Source organism: Sebastes umbrosus, chromosome 11 (genome assembly GCF_015220745.1).
Source record: "Sebastes umbrosus isolate fSebUmb1 chromosome 11, fSebUmb1.pri, whole genome shotgun sequence".
NCBI classification, from domain to species: domain Eukaryota; kingdom Metazoa; phylum Chordata; class Actinopteri; order Perciformes; family Sebastidae; genus Sebastes; species Sebastes umbrosus.
The window spans coordinates 17,369,712-17,393,171 of NC_051279.1; the positions used below are offsets into that span (position 1 = coordinate 17,369,712).

The 23,460-nt window shown below is 39.4% G+C and overlaps 1 protein-coding gene across 2 annotated transcripts; it reads left to right on the forward strand.

Moving 5' to 3' along the window:
* Positions 1–585: 585 nt before the first annotated feature.
* tmem245 (transmembrane protein 245) lies at positions 586–18,379 on the forward strand. Of its 2 annotated transcripts, XM_037784638.1 has the most exons (18): positions 586–1,334; positions 4,852–4,969; positions 5,612–5,707; positions 6,122–6,226; positions 7,044–7,247; positions 7,334–7,503; positions 9,358–9,381; positions 12,469–12,573; positions 12,665–12,747; positions 12,845–12,935; positions 13,047–13,145; positions 13,234–13,365; positions 13,630–13,752; positions 14,714–14,859; positions 14,992–15,092; positions 15,200–15,374; positions 16,799–16,993; positions 17,087–18,379. In XM_037784638.1, exons 1-18 carry the CDS (start codon positions 726–728, stop codon positions 17,136–17,138), a joined length of 2,628 nt encoding a protein of 875 aa, XP_037640566.1. In that variant the 5' UTR covers positions 586–725; the 3' UTR covers positions 17,139–18,379. The 2 variants fall into 2 exon arrangements, with proteins under 2 accessions (XP_037640566.1, XP_037640567.1); XM_037784639.1 differs by lacking the exon at positions 9,358–9,381 and having other exon boundaries at positions 591–1,334.
* Positions 18,380–23,460: the final 5,081 nt, after the last annotated feature.

A 23,460-nucleotide genomic window follows, 5' to 3' on the forward strand; every position in this document is an offset into this window, starting at 1 on the left:
TAATAATAATAATAATAATAATAATTAACAATAATAGTAAAGGTAATACTAATTACAATAATAATAATAATAATAATAATAATAATAATAATAATAATAATAATAATCAATAATCAATAACAATAATAAGAAATAGTGCTAACAACTAGAGCTAATCAACTAAATTAAATTAAAGAAAAACTGAAAATGATATATAAATGAAAGTAAAAATAAAATCTGGAGTGTTTTTTTTATACTGTGGGGCACCAACGTCTGAAAGGAGAAATACTACATATAAAGAAATACAAGAACATTATTTTTTTTATTTAGGCTAGATCAAAATGTTTAATAATAATAATAATAATAATAATAATAATAAAGGTAATAATTATTACAATAATAATTACAATAATAATAATAATAATAATAATAATAATTAACAATAATAGTAAAGGTAATACTAATTACAATAATAATAATAATAATAATAATAATAATAATAATAATAATAATCAATAATCAATAACAATAATAAGAAATAGTGCTAACAACTAGTGGTAATCAATTAAATTAAATTAAATTAAAGAAAAACTGAAGAATGATATGAAATGAAAATAAAAAATAAAACAGGAAGACTTTATTCTTAAACTTCATTTCCCATAATGCCCATTTCCTGTTACGTCACATGTTTTCCTCCCTCACATGGTGGGTCTCTCGGGTAAACTACCGAGTCGGACTCTGGGAACATGGCAGACGAGGAGGACTCGGCTCCAGCTTCGGAGCCTGCCGCTGCCTCTCCCCCGGACAGCCCTCTCGCCGGGCGGCCTCACTCCGTGTTCTTCTCGGACAGCGTCCACCACCCGGCCGTCGACATGGTGAGCCAGCTGCTCACCACTCCGTCCTCTCTGAAGTTTGATAAAAACATCAAGCAGGCCTTCTACAACACGGGGGCGATGATCTTCGTGGCGATCTGCTGCGGAGCCACGGTGCTGGTCTACTTCATCCTGGAGGCCTTCCTCCGGCCGCTGCTCTGGGCGGTGCTCTGCGGGACCTTCCTGCACCCCTTCAAGTACTCCCTGGCTCGGATCGGCCGCTCCTGGCTCAGCGGCCTGCAGGAGACCGGGACGCCCATCATCATGGGAACGCTGCTGATCCCCGTGTGGTGCTTGAACTACGGCGTGGAGGCGATGGGCCGCCTGGTGCTGGAGAGGCTCACGGTGCTGCTGGTGATCGGAGCCGGAGCGCCGCTAGTCTACTTTCTCTACCTGTTCTGGAGCGTCATCGGCATGCAGGTGATCCTCGGACACGTCTGTGGGATCATCGGGGCTGCGCTGGACTGTTTCCACACCGTGTGGGTGAGTCAGTGAATGAATTAATGACTTTATTAAGAACATAAAAAACAATAACAAACAAAACAAGAGTAACAGTGTCAGAAAATACAGCAATTCAAAAAATAATGAAGCCAAGAACCAGGTGTAATATCATGATATTATAAAAAACATTCTTCTGATATTGACATATATATCAGAATATGGAAAATGTATAACAAATTGAAGTTGATGTTCAGTACAATGGGCTGTGTTATGCATTATACTAGACAAAACTCTTTGAATTAGGGCTCTAACTAGCAATTATTTTCATAATAAAGTAAGTAAAACTTATATATTCCCTGTACCCCTTTCTCCTCTATTAACTCATATATCATAGAATAATAATATAATACAATATATAAACTATCCCAGATTTATTTACATCCCAAATTAAATATATGAACAGCATCCCAAGTTTATTTACAACCCACATATCCATTAAAGTTAAAACGAGTTAAAAAGAGTTAGAAGTAGATATAAACCAACCCTTAAGGCAACCCTTATCACAACTCTTCCTCAACCATATACCTCACAGAAATATCTTTTTTTGTATAGCTTTTTAAATTGATTTATATTTGCGCTTCAACCCATCACTTAACCCATTCCACAAATCCACCCCACAATGAATGAATAGACAACTGGTACTGGTACATCCCCCCTGTAATGATGACAAGGTCCTCTGTTGTCACCCAGTGTGTGGGTGCTGTTGGGTGGGCGTGGTCAGCAGCATGTGGCTGCAGCATGCCGCTCAGAGTAGAGCTGGGTCATAGGGTTCAAATCTATATCACAATATTAATAACTATGTTTTCCAGTGTTGATTATCTAACAATATGCCTGAAACATTTATGCAAAATCACATATTTTATTCTGAAATTGATGCAATTCATCAAGGCAAGGCAAAAGGCAAGGCAGCTTTATTTGTATAGCACATTTCAGCAACAGGGCAATTCAAAGTGCTTTACATAAACATTCAAGAACATTGTGTTCATTGTGTTCAGAACATTATTTTTGTAGCTTGTTTTTATTTTCTAATATTTAATGTTTTTATAACTGTTTTAATTATGTCTTAATGTTCTTTTGCAACGTGCAAAAGAACACTAAGACATAATTAAAACAATGCTCAAAGTGACAATGCTCAAAATTCACTGGTTCCAGATGTCAGCAGTTTTCTGGGTCTTCTATGATAGTAAATTATTTTGGAAATTGGGATTGTGGCATTTTTACACTATAATCTGACATTTTATAAGCCATATGATTAATTGATTAATTGACAAAATAACATGTGGTGTAGCTTAATTGATAAAAAAAAATGTTAGTTGCATACCTACTTACACTAATTTTCCAAGTTTGATTAAAATGAGCTCAGAATCATTAATGTGTACAGGTTACATTGTAAAACACAATATCCCAACATAATTTCATAAACGATAATACTGAATTGAAAGCATTGCAGAATGATGGTGCAAATTGTTTGAATTGCATTTCCTTGAATCAACCCATTTTCTTGGAATATATGCCTAGATTTGTATCTTAGCTAATCAGTTTCCCTGCAGTTTAAGTGTCTGATCGATCAGTATCTTATTATTCCCAAACAGCTGCAGGGGCCTGAGCCCAGCCACGCTTTGACTAGATACAAATTGGATTAAATGTTCCACCTCAGACAGCCTGTTCTTTCTCTAAATGCAGAGGTGGACTGACACAGGGCCCTTGTCCCAAAATAGGACAGAGGACGCTCTATTAAATTACATCGAGAGATGTCTTTGTGACGAGTGGAACCAGTGATCAGCTGATTTGCATCGAGTTTCAGGGTTTTCCCACCAAACAGCTGCAGATTGTCTGTTTGTTAACAGACGTATGGGAACTCCAGAAAGTTCAGTTCAGTTTCACGTCAAGGTATTTAAAAGTTTTTGAAACGTGCAACAGTTTAGGAAAAATATCAAGAGAATATTGAGATAGTAGCAGACACTCTTTTTATATCTAGATATAGTGATATTTATTGTTGAGCTATGTGACTGATGACAACTTGTTGACAATCAATCTCTCCATCAATCTTCATAGCACTCACTGGCCGGTATGGTTGGAATCAATATCGTGATATTATAAAAACATTCTTCTGATATTGACATATATCAGAATATGGAAAATGTATAAAAAATTGAAATTGATGTTCAGTACAATGGGCTGTGCTCTATTGTTATGCATTATACTAGACAACATCCTTTAAATTAGGGCTGCAACTAGCAATTATTTTCATTATTGATTAATATGCAGATTATTTTCTTGATTAATCGATAAATTGTTTGGTCTATAAAATAGTGAAAAATGGCCATCACAGTTTTTAGGGCTGTCCTCGACCAAAGAAATTCTTAGTCGACTAACACTCATATGATTTTTTCGACTAATTGATTAGTTGATTTAATGGACAGATCTGTAAAACTGAGTTTCTCCACAAAGAATCACACAAAAGCACCATTTTAAATCTTGTGTTTACCAGAGATGTGCTCATAAGTTTCTAGGAAATAAGTCATTCAGCATGATATCTTAGTTGACTAAGACCAAAACGACCGATTAGTCGACTAATCGACTAAGAGGGGACAGCCCTAACAGTTTTTCCAAAGCCTTGGACAAAGCAAGCAGTTAAATTTACAATTTGCAAGATATTCAATTTTCAATAACATAAAACAAAGAAAACTCACATTTGAAGAGCAGGAACAGGGAATGTTTCGCTTTGTTGCTATAAAAAATTACCTAAATGATTTATCGATTATTTAAAAAAAGTGTCTGACTAATTTATCTGTTGACTAATCAATTCATTGTTTTACCTCCACTTTAAATGTGTAAAATGAAACCTTCAATAACTCACAGTCTTCGGCTGCGTTCCAAATCGCATACTTTTTCTTTTTACTTTTAGTACGTACTGCAGCTGCCCTTACAAAGTATGTACTGTTGCATGCAATATGAATACATTTGGGAAATACTACTTCGTCATGACATTGAACTTTGACCCTCTTGCTCATAAATCTGCTGCTCAGAGGATTGTGGGTCAGAATAGCCAGAAAAGCCTGCTGGCTTGCATACTGCAAAATACGACCAGACGTAGTAGGTATTTTTGACATACTGAATTTGACATACTATGTATTGGGACATACTAAATCTTTTTCTGGCATACTAAATAGTGTGGTAGTACGGGTATAGGAACGTTAGTTTCTAATTAAATTCTGGGATCATAAATTCGGACACCTACATTTTGTTAAAACGATAAAACAAAATGATCGTCACGAAACATCACCGCTGAAAATTGATGAGCAATAATATTGAATTATTGCTGAGCTCTTCTTTCTTACTATAAATCATAAACACCGACCAAATTGAAACAATACTGTGTGGAAAAAGCATCGACTGAGCAGAAGTTACAACATTTACCTTTATCTGATTGTGCCCCATAACATCCCCTCTTTTTTTTCTATTATTTTGCCACTCTGGCTCTTTTGTTTCCTCTCAGGTGTGCACTGTGGTGTTTGGCTACTTGTTGGCGGTTTGTTTCAAGTGGAGTCCTCACACTGAGCACTACCTGAAGGCTCTGGCTCTTCCTGCCTGGGCCGTCCTGCTCTTCTACATCGGTGAGAGTCTGCTCAGACACGTTGGTTGTCATACCATACTGTTATTCAAACACGCTCTTTGCCGCTGGGAAGAATTCTTAACATTTTGCCTACTTGGCAGGTATAGCAGGTAGCTAGAAGGAGGCTTTAGAAAACGAGGTAAAACCACTGTGTCTTCCAAATGCGAGGGAGTGAAGTTGTTTTCTAGTATCCATTAGACAGAGCGCGTGCAGAGTTACATAGTAAGATGATGAAGTCTCCAGTATTTTTAGCGCTCTTAATGCGTGCCGGAAAAAGGTGTTGACCTTCAAGCATGAAATGTTAAAAGTGACTGCGAGCTATTAAGAAGTTCTGCTCAAGAGGATAGCAAGGAGGGTTTTCACATGACTGTGGGCAAGAAAATGATCTCTGTTTAAAAAAAATTTTTACCATACGATTGGCCAAAATGATCAATTTTTATCTCTGTGATTATTTGATACTTGTATATTTTTATAATATAGAGACATATGTTTCAGCTGACACAGTAGTGCACCAGACGTCACCGTTTTTGCCATAAATGAACCAATAATGTAACAAAATATCATGCAGTTTAAGAGCAACATATGTCTCCACAATAGCGAGAAAATACATAGTTACCAGCCTGATTTCTACATCTGTTTTTAGTGTCTCTGACTGGCTCCTGGAGGGTGCCCATATTTGTGGTTGTGGTTATACTCATCATCGTGGGCTCCCAAGAGAAACCACCTGTCCCTGGCAGAGGTGATGATTTATGGACACACACACACACACTCACACACACATTCACATTTACCACAGGAGGAAGCCTCTGCTCCCTGGCAACTGGGCATTCATTAATATGGTGTAAAACCAATAAATGTTTTTTTGTATGAATTAAACAATATAGATATAACATGTTGATTTGTAAGCTTATAATTAACATTGGTGAATTGCCTTAGGAAAGAATACGTAGTTCACAGCAGAAAAGTACTCCTCCTTTATTATAATTTGTCTTTCTGTCCCTTAAGCTCAACCAGCACTTAGATTAAGTTATACAATATCTATCTATCTACTATTAGACCATGCGGGGAAACACAAAAACACACAGAGAAATGTGTTGCTTTATGCTCTACTGTTATGAGTGACTGTTATTTTCTGTTTCTCTTTATCTCCCAGGAGAGCTGTCGGGGCAGGTGTTGTCATTCGCTGCTAACACTATTTACATGGCAATTTCCTGTAGCAACATTCAGGTGAAAACTGAGCACAGTGAAGACTGTAGAGGTGAGAGAACTCGCTCATAACTGTATATTACAGAGGCAGTTTGTTATAGATATAATGTGTGTGCTGTAGTATGTAGACTTTGTTTGCTTACTGGAGTGAGAATATCTAGATCGAGGCAAAGAGGGGAAGGGCAATGGTACGATTAGCTTTCCCTTCGTGGGCTGCTGCTCACAGTTTTCAAACCGGAACCAACGTGGCGGCTCGTTTGGAAACTTTCTTGTCTTAAATTATGAAAACAGTTCACTGAAATGTGTTTCTGAAAACATTACATGTGAGAAATAAGCCTTGCAGTTGACAACGGTTAGTTTAAAAGTTTCTAGTCGTGCCGGTTGCCCCTGATTTGCATAAAGTAGCCTACACCTCAACGTTATGCAAATGAGGAGCAGCCAATATGATGCCCCGTCTCACGAATCGCACCGCTACACTACCAGAATGCATTGCACGGATGCTTACATAGACAATGAATGGGAAGAATGTGGACATGTACCATTAGGCAGTCAACAACCACCATGGTTAATCAAGCAAACAGGTCCTAAAGCATACTGTTTTATAAGTGTTTATATCTATTTAATAGACATTAATCTGAGAATTACTTTGTATTTTAACAGAGAAGTTGAATTGTTATTCTATACAGTCAACATTTTTCTGACCATCTGCTAGCAGCCATTAGTGAAACTGCAACTCAAGACACTCCTCACACCATTTTGCCATGGTGGTTTGCACTCGTACAACAAACCAACGTCCTTCCTCATCGTTGTTGTTTCTTTCTCTTTCTCTTATCTGCTTCCTCTGCACCCTCTCTCTTATCTCCCCCAAGATGGTGTTCAGTCTGTGGGCCCCCTTCCCTCCACGCCGGGGCTACCTCGGGGCTCTCGTTCGTTACCGACCGGCCTCTTCATGAGAGAGAAAAGCTCCCACAGAGCCAGTGATATCTACTTTATTCTACTGGTCTGGGCCATTGTACTGGTTCAGGTCTGGCTCAACCTCTGGATCCTACAACTGCTGCCTATCCCTGTGGCTGGTAACACACACATGCACACACACACACACACACATGCGTCTCCTCTGATCTACTGAACTCGGACTAATGTTGCATTGATACTCTAGTGTGGGTGCTGAAGAAGCTGGTGGTCCACTTTGGCCTGAAGGGCTTTGCAGAGCGGACTCTCGTCTCGTGGTGGGCGGTGCTGGAGAAGCTCGGACGTGAGCGAGAGGGGGCCCTGCTGCCTGGACCAATCAAAGGCCTGGCTCTGTTCCTGCTGCGTGTCGACACCAAGGTAACGTCTCTGACCGATTTCTAGGTGCCGCTGGTGCAGGCGCTGTCCTCATTTCCTCTTTCTTTGGTTTCACACATCCTCATCCAGGCACACACACACGTTTCCTGTTCCCCCGGTACGTCTTTTTAGTGTTCATAGAGTATATTCATCACTGTCCACATTAGAGGCCCTCAGTGGCTATCAAGGACCGTTTGTCCAATAAATGTTGAAGGTCAGGCCTGCCAGGTATCTGCAGTTCATATATTAGAGGATAAAATGTTCTGTAAGTATTGAAATAGTTCAGCAGAAAAGAAAATTCTGTGTTAGTAGGGGTATTGAATTGAATACTGAGAAGGGATCCCCCACATTGTCTGAAGTTTCCAACTAGGACTAAGTTTTGAGATCAGTTTCGGTCATTGTGTGGGATCCTTTCTTTATCTTTTGCCCTGATGGTGCCTTTTCTCATGCACCTATCCCTCAGGACTTCAGTACATGAGTGCAGAAGGACATCTTGTGTGTATATATAATCTCTTCCTTCAAAAACAAACAAACAAAAAACTATAATCGTGTATTAATTCAGATTTTGGACAGTTTAAATGCATGTTAGGATCAAAACCAACTGGGTTTTATACTTTTGTGCTTATTTTTCAGATTCCAATTTAGTCTTAAATCAAAGCAAACAATGACGCTGCACTAATCAATATGTCCTGCCCATTCTCGTGAACGCAATATCTCAGGAACGCCTGGAGGGAATTTCTTCAAATTTGAGACAAACGTCCACTTGGACTCAAGGATGAACTGATTAGACTTTGGTGGTCAAAGGTCAAAGGTCACTGGGACGACGTGACGTCACATTCTCATGATATCTCGAAAACACCTTGATCAAATTTCTTCAAATTTTGGCACAAACGTCCACCTGGACTCCAGGATGAACTGATGACACTTTGGTGGTCAACAATCACTGTGACATCACGTCTGTCCTATTCTTGTGATATCTCAGAAACGCCTGGAGGGAAATGCTTCACATGTGGCACAAATGTCCACTTAGACTAACGAAAAGAATTTGGCCTCATAAAACACATTTTGGCCATAACTCAAGAAGTCATATGCTAATCATGACCATTTCACACAAATGTCTAATAGGATAAAATGAGGACATTTTGGACAGACAAACTTGACAACTTGACTGGTTGGCAGAGGCATATAACCGCAAGGCAGTAATTCTAGTTATGAGAGTTTAATTTTAGTTATGAGTTACTAAAGGAAAGGTGTTTCACCTGACTCTGCAGTCCCCTCAGTTCTATGGCACTTTATATATATATATTTTTATATTTCAGCTCATTGTTTTGGTCTGGCTTGAAGCTTTACTGTTTTGATTCACTATCGCTGCTCACGTAGCGTTGTTTCGAGGTGAAGCAGGCAGCTGTTTTCAGCAAAAAAGCTCTGATAAAGCAACTGTACACTTCCTGCTCAGCACCAAACGGCAGGCAGACAAAGATAGCAACTAGCTGGTCAACATAATGAAGCACATATTTCCAAAAGACTCCAAATAAATGATCCATATCTGCTGGATGTATAAGTAGGCAATAACAAATTTATAGGGCAACAACTGACACCTTTCACATTGAAAGATGTCTTTCTCCTGATGTTTATGGGATGTAGATATGTCTTGTGTTTATAATCACACTGATTTGCATCCCACTGTATAGCTGGTCCACACTCTGTACTTATATCCTGCCTGCCACGCTGCACTTCCCTCACTGCCTGTACCTAAAGACGTTGTCTTCTTGTCGCACGGGTACATGACATGTGATGACTGCTGCACAGGTCTTTCCAGTAATAATCTTCCCAATGTCTCTTTGTCTCCTCCCCAAGCTCTGGCATTGGCTTAACAAGCAGGTAATGATTTGGGGGAGCAGAGTGCTGAGAGACTGACAGAAAGAGTGTGCGTGAGAAAGCGAGAGAAGAAGGATAAAGAAAATCACCTGTATATATGTGTGGGTGTGTGTGTTAGGCGTGAGCACACGCTTGGACTGGCGCTTTACCCATCCACTGTCATCACCCTCTCATCCTGTCTACATGTCTGTCCTCTCGCTGCTTTCCTGCTTTTATTTTTACAGGAAGCTACGGTCGGGGAGGCGGGACTCTTTGGTCCCTCGGCCTCGTCCGTACCTTCCCCGCTTTGGTCTAACTGGCAGGTTTGGCTTGGGAGTGTATGAGCTGCATGGAGAGGTGGCTGACGTAGACAGAGCAGAGCTGAGTGGGAGGAGAGGGCAGTGTCTCTGAATGTTGGCCGATGAGTCTGATGTTAACTACGTTTCTTTATAGAGATGTAGGAGAAACACTTGGAGAGATGTGTTTACGCTTCAGGAGCGTTTATGGGTGGAAGTGGGGCTGGGGATGGACAAAACAATGGAAACACCTGAAGCATTAAATAAAAGCCAACTTAGGCAAACTGTTACCTTTTTAGAAGAGCTTTACCTTTCTTTGTGGTGCTATTATATGAGGCCTGAACTGTATGTAGTAGCATATTAGACACTCCGGCTTTTAGGGACAAAGGATGTGTTTTAGAAATCGACTTTTCTTAAACAATAAGGCTGGCAATATTCTTTATTTTTCTTATTAAGAACAATCCCAAACCAACAATAAATGTACCTGACTAACAAGTGTTGCCTGTGTATCCAAAGTAAGTATTGAGAGATGGACTAACATGTTGTTGGTTTTGGTCTTTTCATGAGATTTGTTGACAATAGCAGAGTATAGAAAAATGCCAGCTTTATTCTTTAAAGGTTCAATTTAGTTTAGATCTTGAATCCTGGCATGGTTATGGTCATGAAACCCATATTGAATGGTGACATAAGAAGCCCTGAAACCATAACATAACTGTTACAGCAATGCAACTCTTTTAGGTATGAGGCCTGTTGACTTTTATAAGATATATGCTGTTACAGAAGGAGCCAGTTAACCACTGGGTTACTTAGTTAAAGCATAATCTGGTCTAGGTGCAGGAAAAATGGTGAAATGTGACTCATCAAAGCTAACAAACCTTTTTTTGTCTACGGGTTGTGCCCCGACACTGTTGGATGTTTGTTCTTGTACATTGGCTTTGGAAACACAAATGCCAATTTGTGAAGCATAGAAATCCCTGTTTTTGTTGAGACGATGTCACAGAGGTGCAATGTTGAGATTTGGGAATAGATAATTTGTAATGTTGTTGTGTGTGGTGTTTGTCACTACTGCACTGACTGTGAGGCCTTTTTGAAATTTCATTACTGGTAACTAATAATAGCTGTGTTTGTTGTTTAAGCACATTATAATATGTTAACGTTCATAATGATGATTATGAGGGTGTGGCTTTGGAGGAAGGCCTGATGTGACGGGCTGTCAGTGTTCCCGACTTGACGACTTTCTCGCTAGATTAAGGGACTAGGGTTAGCTACTTTCATTGGAAAAGAGTTGGCAACACTGAGCTGGGTTTTTCTGTTGGATATTTTTAAAAATCTGGCGCGCTCTTGCTAGATTACTGACCCTAGCTTTAAGTGCTGGTGATTTTTTGCTAATTGGATCTCAACATATTTACTAACTTGCCTGTTTACTTGCCTGATTTAGCTATCTTAAAATCAAGATTACACCGATCAGCCGTAACATTAAGACCACTGACAGGTGAAGTGAATAACATTGATTATCTCGTTACAATGGAACCTGGCAGTTGGTGAGGTATATTAGACAGCAAGTGAACATTTTGAACTTTGTACTTTGTGTTGGAAGCAGAAAAATGGGCAAGTGTAAGGATGTGAGCGACTTGGGCCAAACTGTGATGGCTAGACGACTGGGTCAGCATCTCCAAAACTGCAGCTCTTGTGGGATGTTCCCGGTCTGCAGTGGTCAGGACCTACCAAAAGTGGTCCAAGGAAGGAAAACCAGTGAACCGACGACAGGGTCAGACCCAAGGCTCATTGATTCACATGGGGAGCAAAGGCTGGCCTGTGTTGTCCGATCCAATAGAAGAGCTACTGTAGCTCAAATTGCTGAAAAAGTTAATACTGGTTCCGATAGAAAGGTGTCAGAACACACAGTGCATCGCAGTTTGTTGCGTATGGGGCTGCGTAGCCGCAGACCGGTCAGGGTGCCCATACTGTCCTAATGTTATGGCTGATTGGTGTAAGTCCTTGCTGATGTGGTGTTTCCATTTTTTGTTTACCAGTGTTTTGCTGTACTGGATTTAGTCCACATCAGTCAGCCTGCCAAGTATCTTCTGTAAAGTAAAGTAAGGCTACATTCTTTATAGATGGTCAGAAAAACATTCAACATTCACCTAGACTAATAAACTGTTTATTCTGGACTGTATCGCATCATGTCGCTGAAATGCAATGGGACCTTTAATGCCATATCATTTCACCATCAATATAATGACAAACCATTAGGACACATGGGAGAGATGTGTCCACTAACAGTAACCTGCCATTGACTCCAGTAACGTGATTTTAACACATGGCTTGTGTGGCATTAACACACACATACAAATTAGAGACTGAAGCTGTTGATGCAGTTTTGGAGCATTGAGAAACCTGAGTTAAGAATTTTACCACCTTTTAAACGAATGAACTTTGAAAGACTGATGGACGGGCTTGCAACAGTTTTACAATAAAAGATACTGACAGAAAATTCATGCATTCAAAAGAACACACGGCCTGAGTTTTCACTTGCATGTTTCCGTGTTAAAGTGCAAAGAGGTGTGCATGCATGTGTAGAGGTACCCTGGCTCACTCAGTCGACTATCTTGCTTTCCTCAGGGCCCAAGGGGGCATCTTTTAGATCCAAAGTGTCTTCTTCTACAGCAAGGACACAGGTTTCTCCATGTGTCTGATCACTGTAATGTTTTCATCGTCTTCAGAATTGTACTGACTTCGTGTCTACTCTCTGTCACCTCCCTGTTTCCCCCCTTTCTTCTATTTCTTCCTGTCTGTGTCCTCTCTATGTGCACAGATGGTCGTGTGGTTGGAGCGATCTCTGGATAAAATCATCAGTATCTTCATAATCTTCCTCCTGGTCACAGGGACCCTGCTCATGGCTCTGCTGCTCACCGCTATGGTACTACTGTTTTTGGTCCTTTTTTAATTACTTCACCGCATTTCAGAGGCACTGACATTGTCTCGGATAACAAAGTAACTTATCTTTCTAGGTTCACCACGAAAGTGTTCACATCATCGACGTAACCAGTAACCTCATCAACGAGACTGTGTCTAACCATCCAGAATGGGCCAAGTATGACAATTTACTCCCTTTTTATTTGTAACTTTCTCTTTTTGTGTTTGGAGTGTATCATTTCTCATCATCTTCTTCTTCCATTATCCTCCTCCAGCTGGCTTCCAGAGGCTCGTGTGGTGCAGAAGGCTCTGAATTCGGCTGCTACTAATGTCTATCAACACGGTAGAGAATGGATAACACAAAAAGTAAGAATAATAATTGATTATTTGTCTTCCATTGATTTTTCTGACTCAAAATATGGAAGCAAAAACTGAATCTTAAGTAACTTGTTATGCATTGAATCTTCTTTTGTGCAGCTCCATAAGATGTTAGGGGACAAGGTGAACAACACAGCTGTGATCGAGAAACCGGTTTTGGAGCTCTGGGACAGACTGTACCACTCCTGGTTTGTGAAGGTCAGTCCATTTAACTTCTTGGTGTTGGGGACAGATTTGTCATCTAAAAAATATCGTACACAAAATATTCCATGCATTTTTTTTACAGAACATGACCCACCCTGGACGCCACCGCGGTCATAAGATGATGGTCCAGAGAGGGAACAGTTGGATTGCTGACATCCTGGACTGGAAGGACATCGCCTCCTTTCTGCAGGAAAATATTGAGACTCTGTGGTCTGTAAGTATGACTGTGTTTAACACCCTCTTCTGTATGAGGATTTGCATATATTTTGCTTTTATAGATCTGTCAACACATCATCATTTGCAACACACTTCATTGAATAAAGTTTGACTAAAGCCTAGGGGCATCATTTGTTTGTCCTTCGTATCAGGCCCGTCACGACAACTGCAGGTCATAAATAGTTGATCTATTTAAAACTCTTTGTCTCAAAAGGGTGTACAGTTTTCCTGTGGATGACATGTTTACTTATTGTTTTTATAGATCCTGGAGTCTCTGTGGGTGGTAATGAGTAGAAACGTCGGCCTCCTCATCTCCACCACAACCACTCTCCTCACCGTCTTGTTCCACAGCGGCACGGCTCTGCTCAACTTTGTCCTGAGTCTGGTATGAAACATTAACCATCCAACACAAAATGACATGAGTTTGGTTTAGTGACATTTATGAAATGGAATATAATATTAATAAGAGTTTTTTCTTTAGTGTATAATCATCTGAAAATAAGAATTGTTGTGTTTTTGTTACCTTAGAATGAGTCGTTTATATCTACATAGGGATTGGGTCTTCTTCATGGAGTCGGCCGTCATGTTTCTACAGTAGCCCAGAACGGACAAACAAAACACTGACGCTAGAAAGGGCCATTCTTGTTTTCACGTTTTTGCATCGGCCACCTTAGTTCTCCTACACGCTTTGCACACCAGAGAAATTTAAGTTGGTTGCGATCTGTAACCTCACCTCCAGATGTCGCCAGATCCTACACACTGCACCTTTAAAGTTCACATTTGCAGCATTTTTATTCTTTTGTAGTGAACAAGAGTAACAAGCACTAACATTTCAGCTTATGTTATATATTTTTTAAAAATACAACCTATCAGACTTTATCAGGGATGGAACAATATTATTGCCATTGTTGTCCCGGGTGTTTGTGCAGTCCACCAACCTCCAGCAAACAAGGTTGGTGGGGGACGTCTTATTGTAGCCATCACATACATTTTAATGCATCTGTTTTAAAAAAAACAACCAAAAAAAACAACATATATAGTCTTGGTCTAGATAGTGCAGTTAATCATTTTATGTATCCCTTAATTCTCAATTGGAGATTTAGAAGTTAAAAAAATCTTCTGCAGGCTGGTCTTAATGGAAGTGTTGACAACCGATCTTGAAGCTTGATACATCTGTGAAGGGCATGATTATTCTTAGTGGTGCATGCTTTAGTGTGTAAAGTAGATGGTCCACATGTATTAATCGACTTAAGTGTTTTTTTTAGCGTAAATACAGGTTAAATAATCTGAATTAGTTTAAATTCAGCAAACTTGCTCATATTTGTGCTGTTTCCATTTCTACGCAGGTGATTTTCCTGACCACTCTCTTCTACCTGCTGAGCTCCAGTGGTGAATACTACAAACCTGTCAAATGGGTGCTCAGCCTGACCCCCCTCTCCCAGCCTGGACCCTCCTCAAATATCATAGGCCAGTCTGTAGAAGAGGCCATCAGGTAGTCACACACACACACACACACACACACACACACACACACACACATAAAACTATTTAACTATTTAAACAATCTAAACATGTATCTAAAGGAGATTATTTTTTACGTTGTGTGTGTGCATTTGTTTTGAAGAGGAGTGTTTGACGCCTCTCTGAAAATGGCTGGCTTCTACGGCCTCTACACTTGGCTCACTCACACCATCTTTGGCATCAACATAGTTTTCATCCCTTCTGGTGAGTCAGCGCGTTCACAGCAGATGGTGCCGTCACTATACCTGCACCTGCCAAGCCACAGTCAGTGTTTTTTCTCACTCTTTGAATCCCTCTCTCTTGGCCTGAAGCTCTGGCTGCCATCCTGGGTGCGGTGCCGTTCCTGGGGACCTACTGGGCAGCGGTGCCGGCAGTGTGTGATCTGTGGTTGGCTCAGGGCGAAGGCGTCAAGGCCCTGCTGCTGCTAGTCTGCCATCTTCTCCCAACATATTTTGTAGATACAGCTATCTACTCTGACATATCAGGGTATGTATGTGTGACACCAGCTTGTGTACGTGTTATTTGAGCTTCCACTTGTAGCATTTGACCGTACACATTTGACCAAGACATTTCAACAAACCAGCCGCCTGGTTGGTACCCAAATGTGGCTTTGAAAGGAAACCATTCTGTTAAGGAAGTCCATTTGTAGTTTCAGAAACTACCAGCTGTTTGATGAGACCCAATGAAAACAACACCAGACAGCGGGCCAGATAATGCTCCATCTCAGGCCATGTGTCCACGTCTGTATCCCCTTTGAATAGTGTTTCCTGTAGCACCAACATTCATGTTCAGCACTTAAGTTAAGTTTAGGTTATGATTAGGTGTCACAAAAAAGACTAGTAGCGATAAGGCTTCAGGTAAGAGGAAGCACAAAGTTATGGGGAAACAGACTACAGACAAATATTTTTGTAAAACTGCTTTATTTTTGAGAACCATATTGTTTTTCTCGTTACAGTTAATCCCAGTCACATATAATTTACATTATTCAAAAGCATGCTTTGCATTTATGGCTTGGGTTCCGTCATTTCAGCGTACGGTGAAAATATAATATAATATACTTTATTGTCCCTATAGTGAAATTTGTCTTTGACTCACATGCTGCACAACCACACATTATACATATTACACATATTACACCACCTGTGATAAGAGCAAGCAAGCATATTGCACAACCCTTCATCATACCATGAAGCTATTGCACAACCCCTGCAGCCTCAAGCAACACTGTTTAACATTTTTATCGAGGTAGGCACAAATGAGCTTTTAAAACAGTTCAATTTACATCGGGGTACTCTATATCGCCTGCCAGAGGGTAAAAGCTCATACTCGGCTCGGAGAATATGGGATGGATCAGACAGTATTGTCTGTGCTTGCCTGAGAACAGACTGCTCATATATTGACTGGAGGAACTGGTGTTTCCTCCTCGAAAGAAAAGACGAGCAAGCTTAGATTTTAACTGTAGAGAGAATTTGCCAAATCAGCTTGGATAGTGTTAAGATGCATGATAAAGATCGGTCTGTTGCATTTATATTTTTCAAATCAAAAATATATATATTCGTTGTATATGCAGCTGCTATCGGGGACACAATTTCAAACCTCTCTGTGATGGTGTATTCACACTCTAAAATCCAAGAATTGATAACTACCATAATGCTATTTATTAATGATCTACATTGAATTGTAAAATCAAAAATAGTTCACAACTTTATCAGTGATGGAAATCTAAAAACGTTTGATGTGCTTTTGAGTAATGTAAAATACACATCATGATTTATATTATGTTTTTATGTGAGGTCAAATATGTTAACACAAAATTCCTCTGTGCATTTCTATACATTTGTAATTACATCATTTTGCATATTTTCTAGGAATTTCTTTGTTGATCTGTTTTTCTTGTCTCCGTGTCTCAGGGGTGGTCACCCGTATCTGACAGGTCTGGCAGTGGCAGGCGGTGCGTACTATCTGGGTCTGGAGGGCGCCATCATCGGGCCCATCCTCCTCTGCATCCTGGTAGTTGCAGCCAACATCTACAGCGCCATGCTGATGAGCCCCAGCTCTACAGCGCCGACACCGGTGCAGTCCAACTGGCCGCTCCACCCCCTCAGGTGAAGATAAAATCCAAAAACGCATTCAAACAGCTGATCAAATCTCCAGTAAAAAAAAATGCAACCATACCATTGTTTGCTTGTCGCTCTCAGGACCGTCACAGAATCCACCCCCTCTAACCTGAAGAAGAAGAACAGTGAGTGAGAGCGAAAGGGTGTGTCCCTGTGGAACGTCACCAGGCTTCCTATTGGCTGATTCCTCAGGGGGAAGCGCTCCGCTCCCTGAAGCACCTCCCTACGCCGCCCGGCTCTACAGGCGTCGGCAACGACCGAGAAGAGATTGCGGCGTAACGGCTGGTCACCCATGATGCCGTCCGCTCACCAGAGCTGTTTCTGTGAGCAGCATGGCACCAGCCGCTCTCATTCAAGACCCTAAAATTACAGATGCGAACGTTCATCCTGATCCCTTACACGGACCAATGACATCACATTGGGCATTACGGTTATGAATGACGGAGATGTCGATGCTAATCACACCGTCTCTCAGAACTCCAGTGCCTAAATTGATTTTGTAATGTTTAGTAATTCCTAAAATTACCGTGCGGTTCGTGGTGAATCGTTAGATGATATATTTTATCTACAAAGCCCCTGATGTCCACCCTGCACACCCTGGCTGTGTTTTAAGCTACAGCATGTGGTTGTGCAGTATCTGTATTCCCTACCTCTCTCCTCATGGAGGCTCAAGTAGAGTTTGTAGTGAAGACTTGTCATAGAAGTCCTCACGCCTGGCTCAAGAGAAAGAGTTGTTGACTGTTTTTTAGTTACACTTAATGTGTCATTCACGTTTCAGTGATAGCAGCTGTGATTTTGCAACACTAGATCTCTGAAATTCACTCTACTGACCCATGCTGTTACCACTATTTCACTTTTTTTATACACATACACAACCAAGCTTTTCATTTTTAACACGCTTAGCTGATCGGTCAGTATTGAAGCACGTTTACACTCAGTGAAACTTGTCGATATCAAGTTATTCTGAGTATTTCTGTGAGCACCTTAGAGTTTGGTGAATGTTATCCCCATCATAGTTTTGACCTCACACACCTCGAGTCCGTTATGTCAAATGGCTGCGTATTTTCTACTCACCTCATCAACTCCCGCAGTCCATACTTAAACTACAGTCAGAGCACTTTCCTGAACTAAGAAGTAGTTGAACCTTTAATAAACAAGCTGTACTGATGAATTGTGTATGTAACGCGACACATTGATCATACATGGCTACTGTGGTAGCTGTCTGAGGGCTGTGATGTGTTATGGATTGGAACAAGTGTTTAGTTTAGCCACGGTTTCCATGTAATTTACTGTAGTTCTCACTTAGTACTGGTGCTGTTTTTGTTTTGTTTTTATTTCAGGATATACACTAGCACAATAAACATTTAAACTGCAGTAGCTTTGTTGGGTGCCTTATTGCTAATTGTTACTCTTTTTAACTACTTTATATATTATTTGGTAGGTTAGTAGAGGGTAGATGCAGGAATCCTGGAGTTAATTTTAACACCTCATCGCCGCTTTGATTTCTAACCAGTTACATCAGCGAAACACTTACACTTACACTTGCTATTGCAGATAAAAAATGTGCGATTAATTTGTGATTAATCATGATTAACTACGGACAATCATGCGATTAATCGTGATTCAATATTTTAAATGATTGACAGCCCTACTTATTAAACATTGATTGTAAAATCACACAACTAAACAGTCAGTCTTAGTTTGTGATATCTCCATGGACCATTGTATCAATGCAACATAATTCAGATAGACGGGGTGGGAACAAAGCACAAGAATGAATTGAGTGACTAACCGAATGCAATGGTCCATTACAAAGAGTAATATCAGTAATACACGAGAGCTAGAAACACAATCTCCAAGTCCATTTCAATATGTTCACTTTCAATAGCTTACATAATGCACTACTCGGCTATGTGTCGGGAGTATCGCAGGATATTCATCAAAGCTAGTGCTGTTAGCTAAAGTTAACAATTTCGGTGGACAACTCTGCAGTTTGCTGTGGAAGTGAGATGGAGAGGATATTTGGTTTTATACGTGCACTTTTCCTGTGCAGCCCTCAATCATATGCTTGCTCCCCAAATTGACACTCTTGTGATGACTGTCATGCAAACTTTGACAACCTGTGGTATAGTATGTCATAAAACAAATCATAAAAAGGTCCTAGTATATTATGTCGTAAAACAAGTCATAGTATGTCTAAAAAAATGTCTGAAGGTTATTTAAAGGTTAAAAAAAAAAACATTTGTATGTGGGGCGCATGTGGTAGTAAATGGGCTGAAAAATGGGCCCTATATGGGATTGTCCGCGGGTTCCATAATGGCCCCATGCCAATTGCCCTTTCATACAGGAGTACACTGGGTGTTATATGGGCCCAATCTGGGCAACATAAACCAAAACCCATCTCCGCCCCAGGTTTAAGTTCTATGTGGGAACTACATGGGGACTCCATGGGCTGAAATATGGGTTGTAAGTGTGTTTGTCCACAGTTTCCATGTTGGCCCCATGCACTAATTTCCCAATAGTGAGCCAACTAGGAGCCACACGGGTAGCCCACATGTCCATTTGTCCATGTGGGACCAACTTAGTTGATCCAAGTGGGCCCCAGATAAGATGCCCATTTTGGGCCCATACCCACTTGGTACCCAGGTACCCCCAGCATAACCCATGTGGGGCCAACATGACCATGTTGCAAGTCAACTACCACCAAGAGAAATACCTGTTTTTGAAGGTGACCATTTAAAATTCAAAGTCGCAAGCCTTTAAACACTGCGTTGAAGAGAAAAATGCAAATAAACAGGACTGCATGTATTATCTGGAAAGAGACACCAGAGGGCGACCACGGGACCTTGTACAAAGCTGTTTACACATGAGTGTTGAGAGAGGCTTTGCAATTTTTGAGGATATTCAAACCACAGACAGAAAAATACATTTTAAAAAGGATGTGTATAAACCAAAATTAAAACTTCAAATGTCTGTGCTATTAATAAACTACAACACAAGGAGACAAAGGAAAGCACAGTGACATGAAAAACGTCAGTTGTTTATTCTGTTTACAAGGTAACGCTCTGGATGAAAGTCAACAATTTGCCAAAAACAACTTAAAAATCAACTTCTTAAAGGAAAAAGGAGCTTGCTTTGGGTGTTTCAACACTAGGCATTTGAGCAAAAATTGTGATAAGCCATTCAACAGTTTTCCACATTCACATCAATAAAGTGGACAAGTATATACTCCATATACTCCAAACAACCCTGTTCTAGAGGATGGCTGTCCAGGACTACAATGCCAGAAGAGAACAAACACCCAATCAACCTGTCAAAAGATCAGCACATCTCCATGTTGATTCTCAAACACATTCATGAATAGATGAGGCACGGCGGGAGAAATAACATCCTCTCCAGGTTTTGAGAAAGAGATTGGATGACTCACGCCAGTGCAGTTCAAGTTGTGCTTTTTGCAAACGTCACAAAGGAAAAATGTGTGTACAACAGATGGCTGATCTCCCCAAAGACAAAAATCCAGACTTGCCTCCATTCGTTAATGTAGGAGTGGATTACTTTGGGCCCATTGAGGTAAAGCAAGGGCCTTCCTATGTGACACGTTGCGGAGTAATCTTTACGTGTATGGCAAGCAGAACAGTTCATTTAGAAGTGGCACATTCACTGGACACACTCTTGCATCGGTGCCACTCGTCAATTCATGTGTCTCTCAATTCCGCTCAGATAATGGTACAAACTTCACGGGAGCGGAGACAAAGCTAAAAAGAGCAATTGCAGAATTGAACAATGGGACAATTGAGAAACTATTACTACATGATGACAAGTGGAGTCTTAATACATCAACAGATTCACATCACGGTGTGCTTGTAAAAGCATGATCAGGCTGGTTAGAAAGGCACTGATATCTGTTTTACATGAACAAACCTTAACTGATGAAGCCTTGGTTACTGTCTTATGTGAATCTGAGGCAATCTTGAATGACAGACCCATTACCAAAGTCTCTGAGGATCCTAACAACCTGGAACTTCTGATGCCAAATCATCTTCTCACGTTGGAAAGGAAACTGATTTTTCCTCCAGGCCTGTTTGATCAAAAAGGACCAGTAAGCAAAAAGAAGGAGATGGAAACCGGCCCAGTACATTTCAGATTTATTCTGGAAAAGATGGTCAAAAGAAAACCTTGCTGCATTACAGCTAAAGCAAAAGTGGAATGAAGTGAAACGTAATCCTGCAACAGGAGACAATGTTTTGATCACAGATGACTATTTTTTTGACATACTATACTATGACTTTTTTTCTACATACTATACAGTACTATGACTTTTTCGAGATACTATACTGACTTTTTTTTAAACAATTTCAACATACTATACAATAACTTTTTTTTTGACATACTATACAATAACTTTTTTTTGAAAAAAAGTCATAGTATTGTGTCAAAAAAATAAAAAAAGTCATAGTATAGTTTTTGCGAAAAAAAACTCAGATTATAGTATGTTGACAAATTAAAAAAGGTCTTAGTATAGTATGTCGAAAAAGTGAGAAAAAAGTCATGACGAAAGAAAAGTAATTGTATAGTATGTCGAAAAAAAGGCAATTATGTCACAAAAAGGCAAAGTATAATATGTAAAAAAAAAGTCATACAATAACATGTTGAAAAATGTCATAGTATGTTGAAATAAAGTCATAGTATAGCATGTTGAAGAAAAAAATGTCATAATATAGTATGTCGAAAAAGTTTGAAAAAAGTCATAGTATAGCATGACGAAAAAAGTCATTGTATAGTATGTCGAAAAAAAGTCATTGTATAGTATGTCGAAAAAAAGTCATGTTGAAAAATTTCACCAAAGAGTCATAGTATAATATGTCAAACAAATTTTATGAAAAAAAAGTCATAGTATAGAATGCGAAAAAAAAGTCATAGTATGTTGAAAAAAGGAAAAAAAAGTCATGGTATAGTATGTCGAAAAAAAGTCATGTCAAAAAATGTCATGAAAAAAGGTCATAGAATAGCATGTCGAAAAATGTCATTAAAAAAAAGTCATAGTATAGCATGTTGAAGACAAAAATGTCATAATATGGAATGTCGAAAAACATCATAGTATAGCATGACGAAAAAATTCAAAGTCATAGGATAATATGTCGAAAGATTTCATGAAAAAAAGTCATAGTATAGTATGTTGAAAAAGTGTGAAAAAAATCATAATATAGAACGACGAAAAAAGTCATTTATAGTATGTCGAAAAAAAGTCATTGTATAGTATGTCAAAAAAAAGTCATAGTATAGTACGTCGGAAAGATAGGCAATTATGTAAAAAAAAGTCATAGTATAGTACATCGGAAAAAAAGGCATAGTATTTATATTATGTCGAAAAAAGTCATAGTATAGCATATCGAAAAAAAAGTCATAGCAAAGTATGTTGAAAAAAAGTCATAGTATGTCGTAAAAAACAAAACATGTCATAGTATACAATGTGGAAAAAAAATCATACTATAGTATGTCGAAAACATTAAAAAGTCATAATGTCAAAAAAATAAGTCATAGTATAGTATATCGAAAAATTAAAAACTCATAGTATAATATGTCGAAAAAAAGTCATGGTATAGTATGTCGAAAACATAAAAACAGTTATAATACAGCTTGTCAAAAAAAATAAAAAAGTAATTAAATTTGTTCTGTCAAAGCAATAAACTCCTTCAAGTCATAATCAAATTATGTTATCAATTATTTGTTGGCTTTAAACTCCTGCTGTTCTTCTTATTCTTACAAAATACTACATTAATACTCAATATTATTACTACACATTATGAGCTAAAATCTACTCATATAATGAGCAATAACTGCTGATTATTTTAATCTGTTATTACAGTATCTACAATTTATAAATGAATTTCTTTGAGAAAACAAATCTGTCCAAAAATGCAACATATGCACTCAATCAAAAATCTGTCTAAATAAATGAGTTAGCGCAGCGTCTTAATATTAAAATATAAAGCTGATTTCACAAACAGGGATCAATAAAATAAAACGACTAAATTAGATGGACACACGTCTAAGTTTAAAAATTCCCTCTGTTCCTCTGAACATGCTTCAATATTCCGTCTTTTCTTGGGAGTTTTCCTCCGGGCCGCAGTCTGATTCAGCTTTGATCCATTTCTTCAGATCAAAGACTCCACATAGTTCTTCAGAAGTCTGCAGCACATTAAACCAGAGCTGAATCTTCCTGAGCTCAGGCGGCTCTAAATCTCCTTAACGGCAGAATCACCCATTTCATTAGCACAGAGGAAACAGAGTCAGGTGTCTCCTTGAAGAAGACTCTTCTCAAATGTACAGAGCAGATTAGCCTTCATCGAGGATCGGGAGGAAGCAGAGGAACTCTGCAGATTGACTTTTTGACATCTGCATCCTCAACTTGGAGAGCCTGATGTATCTTTTTTGGCCTTACTGGAGACCAAATT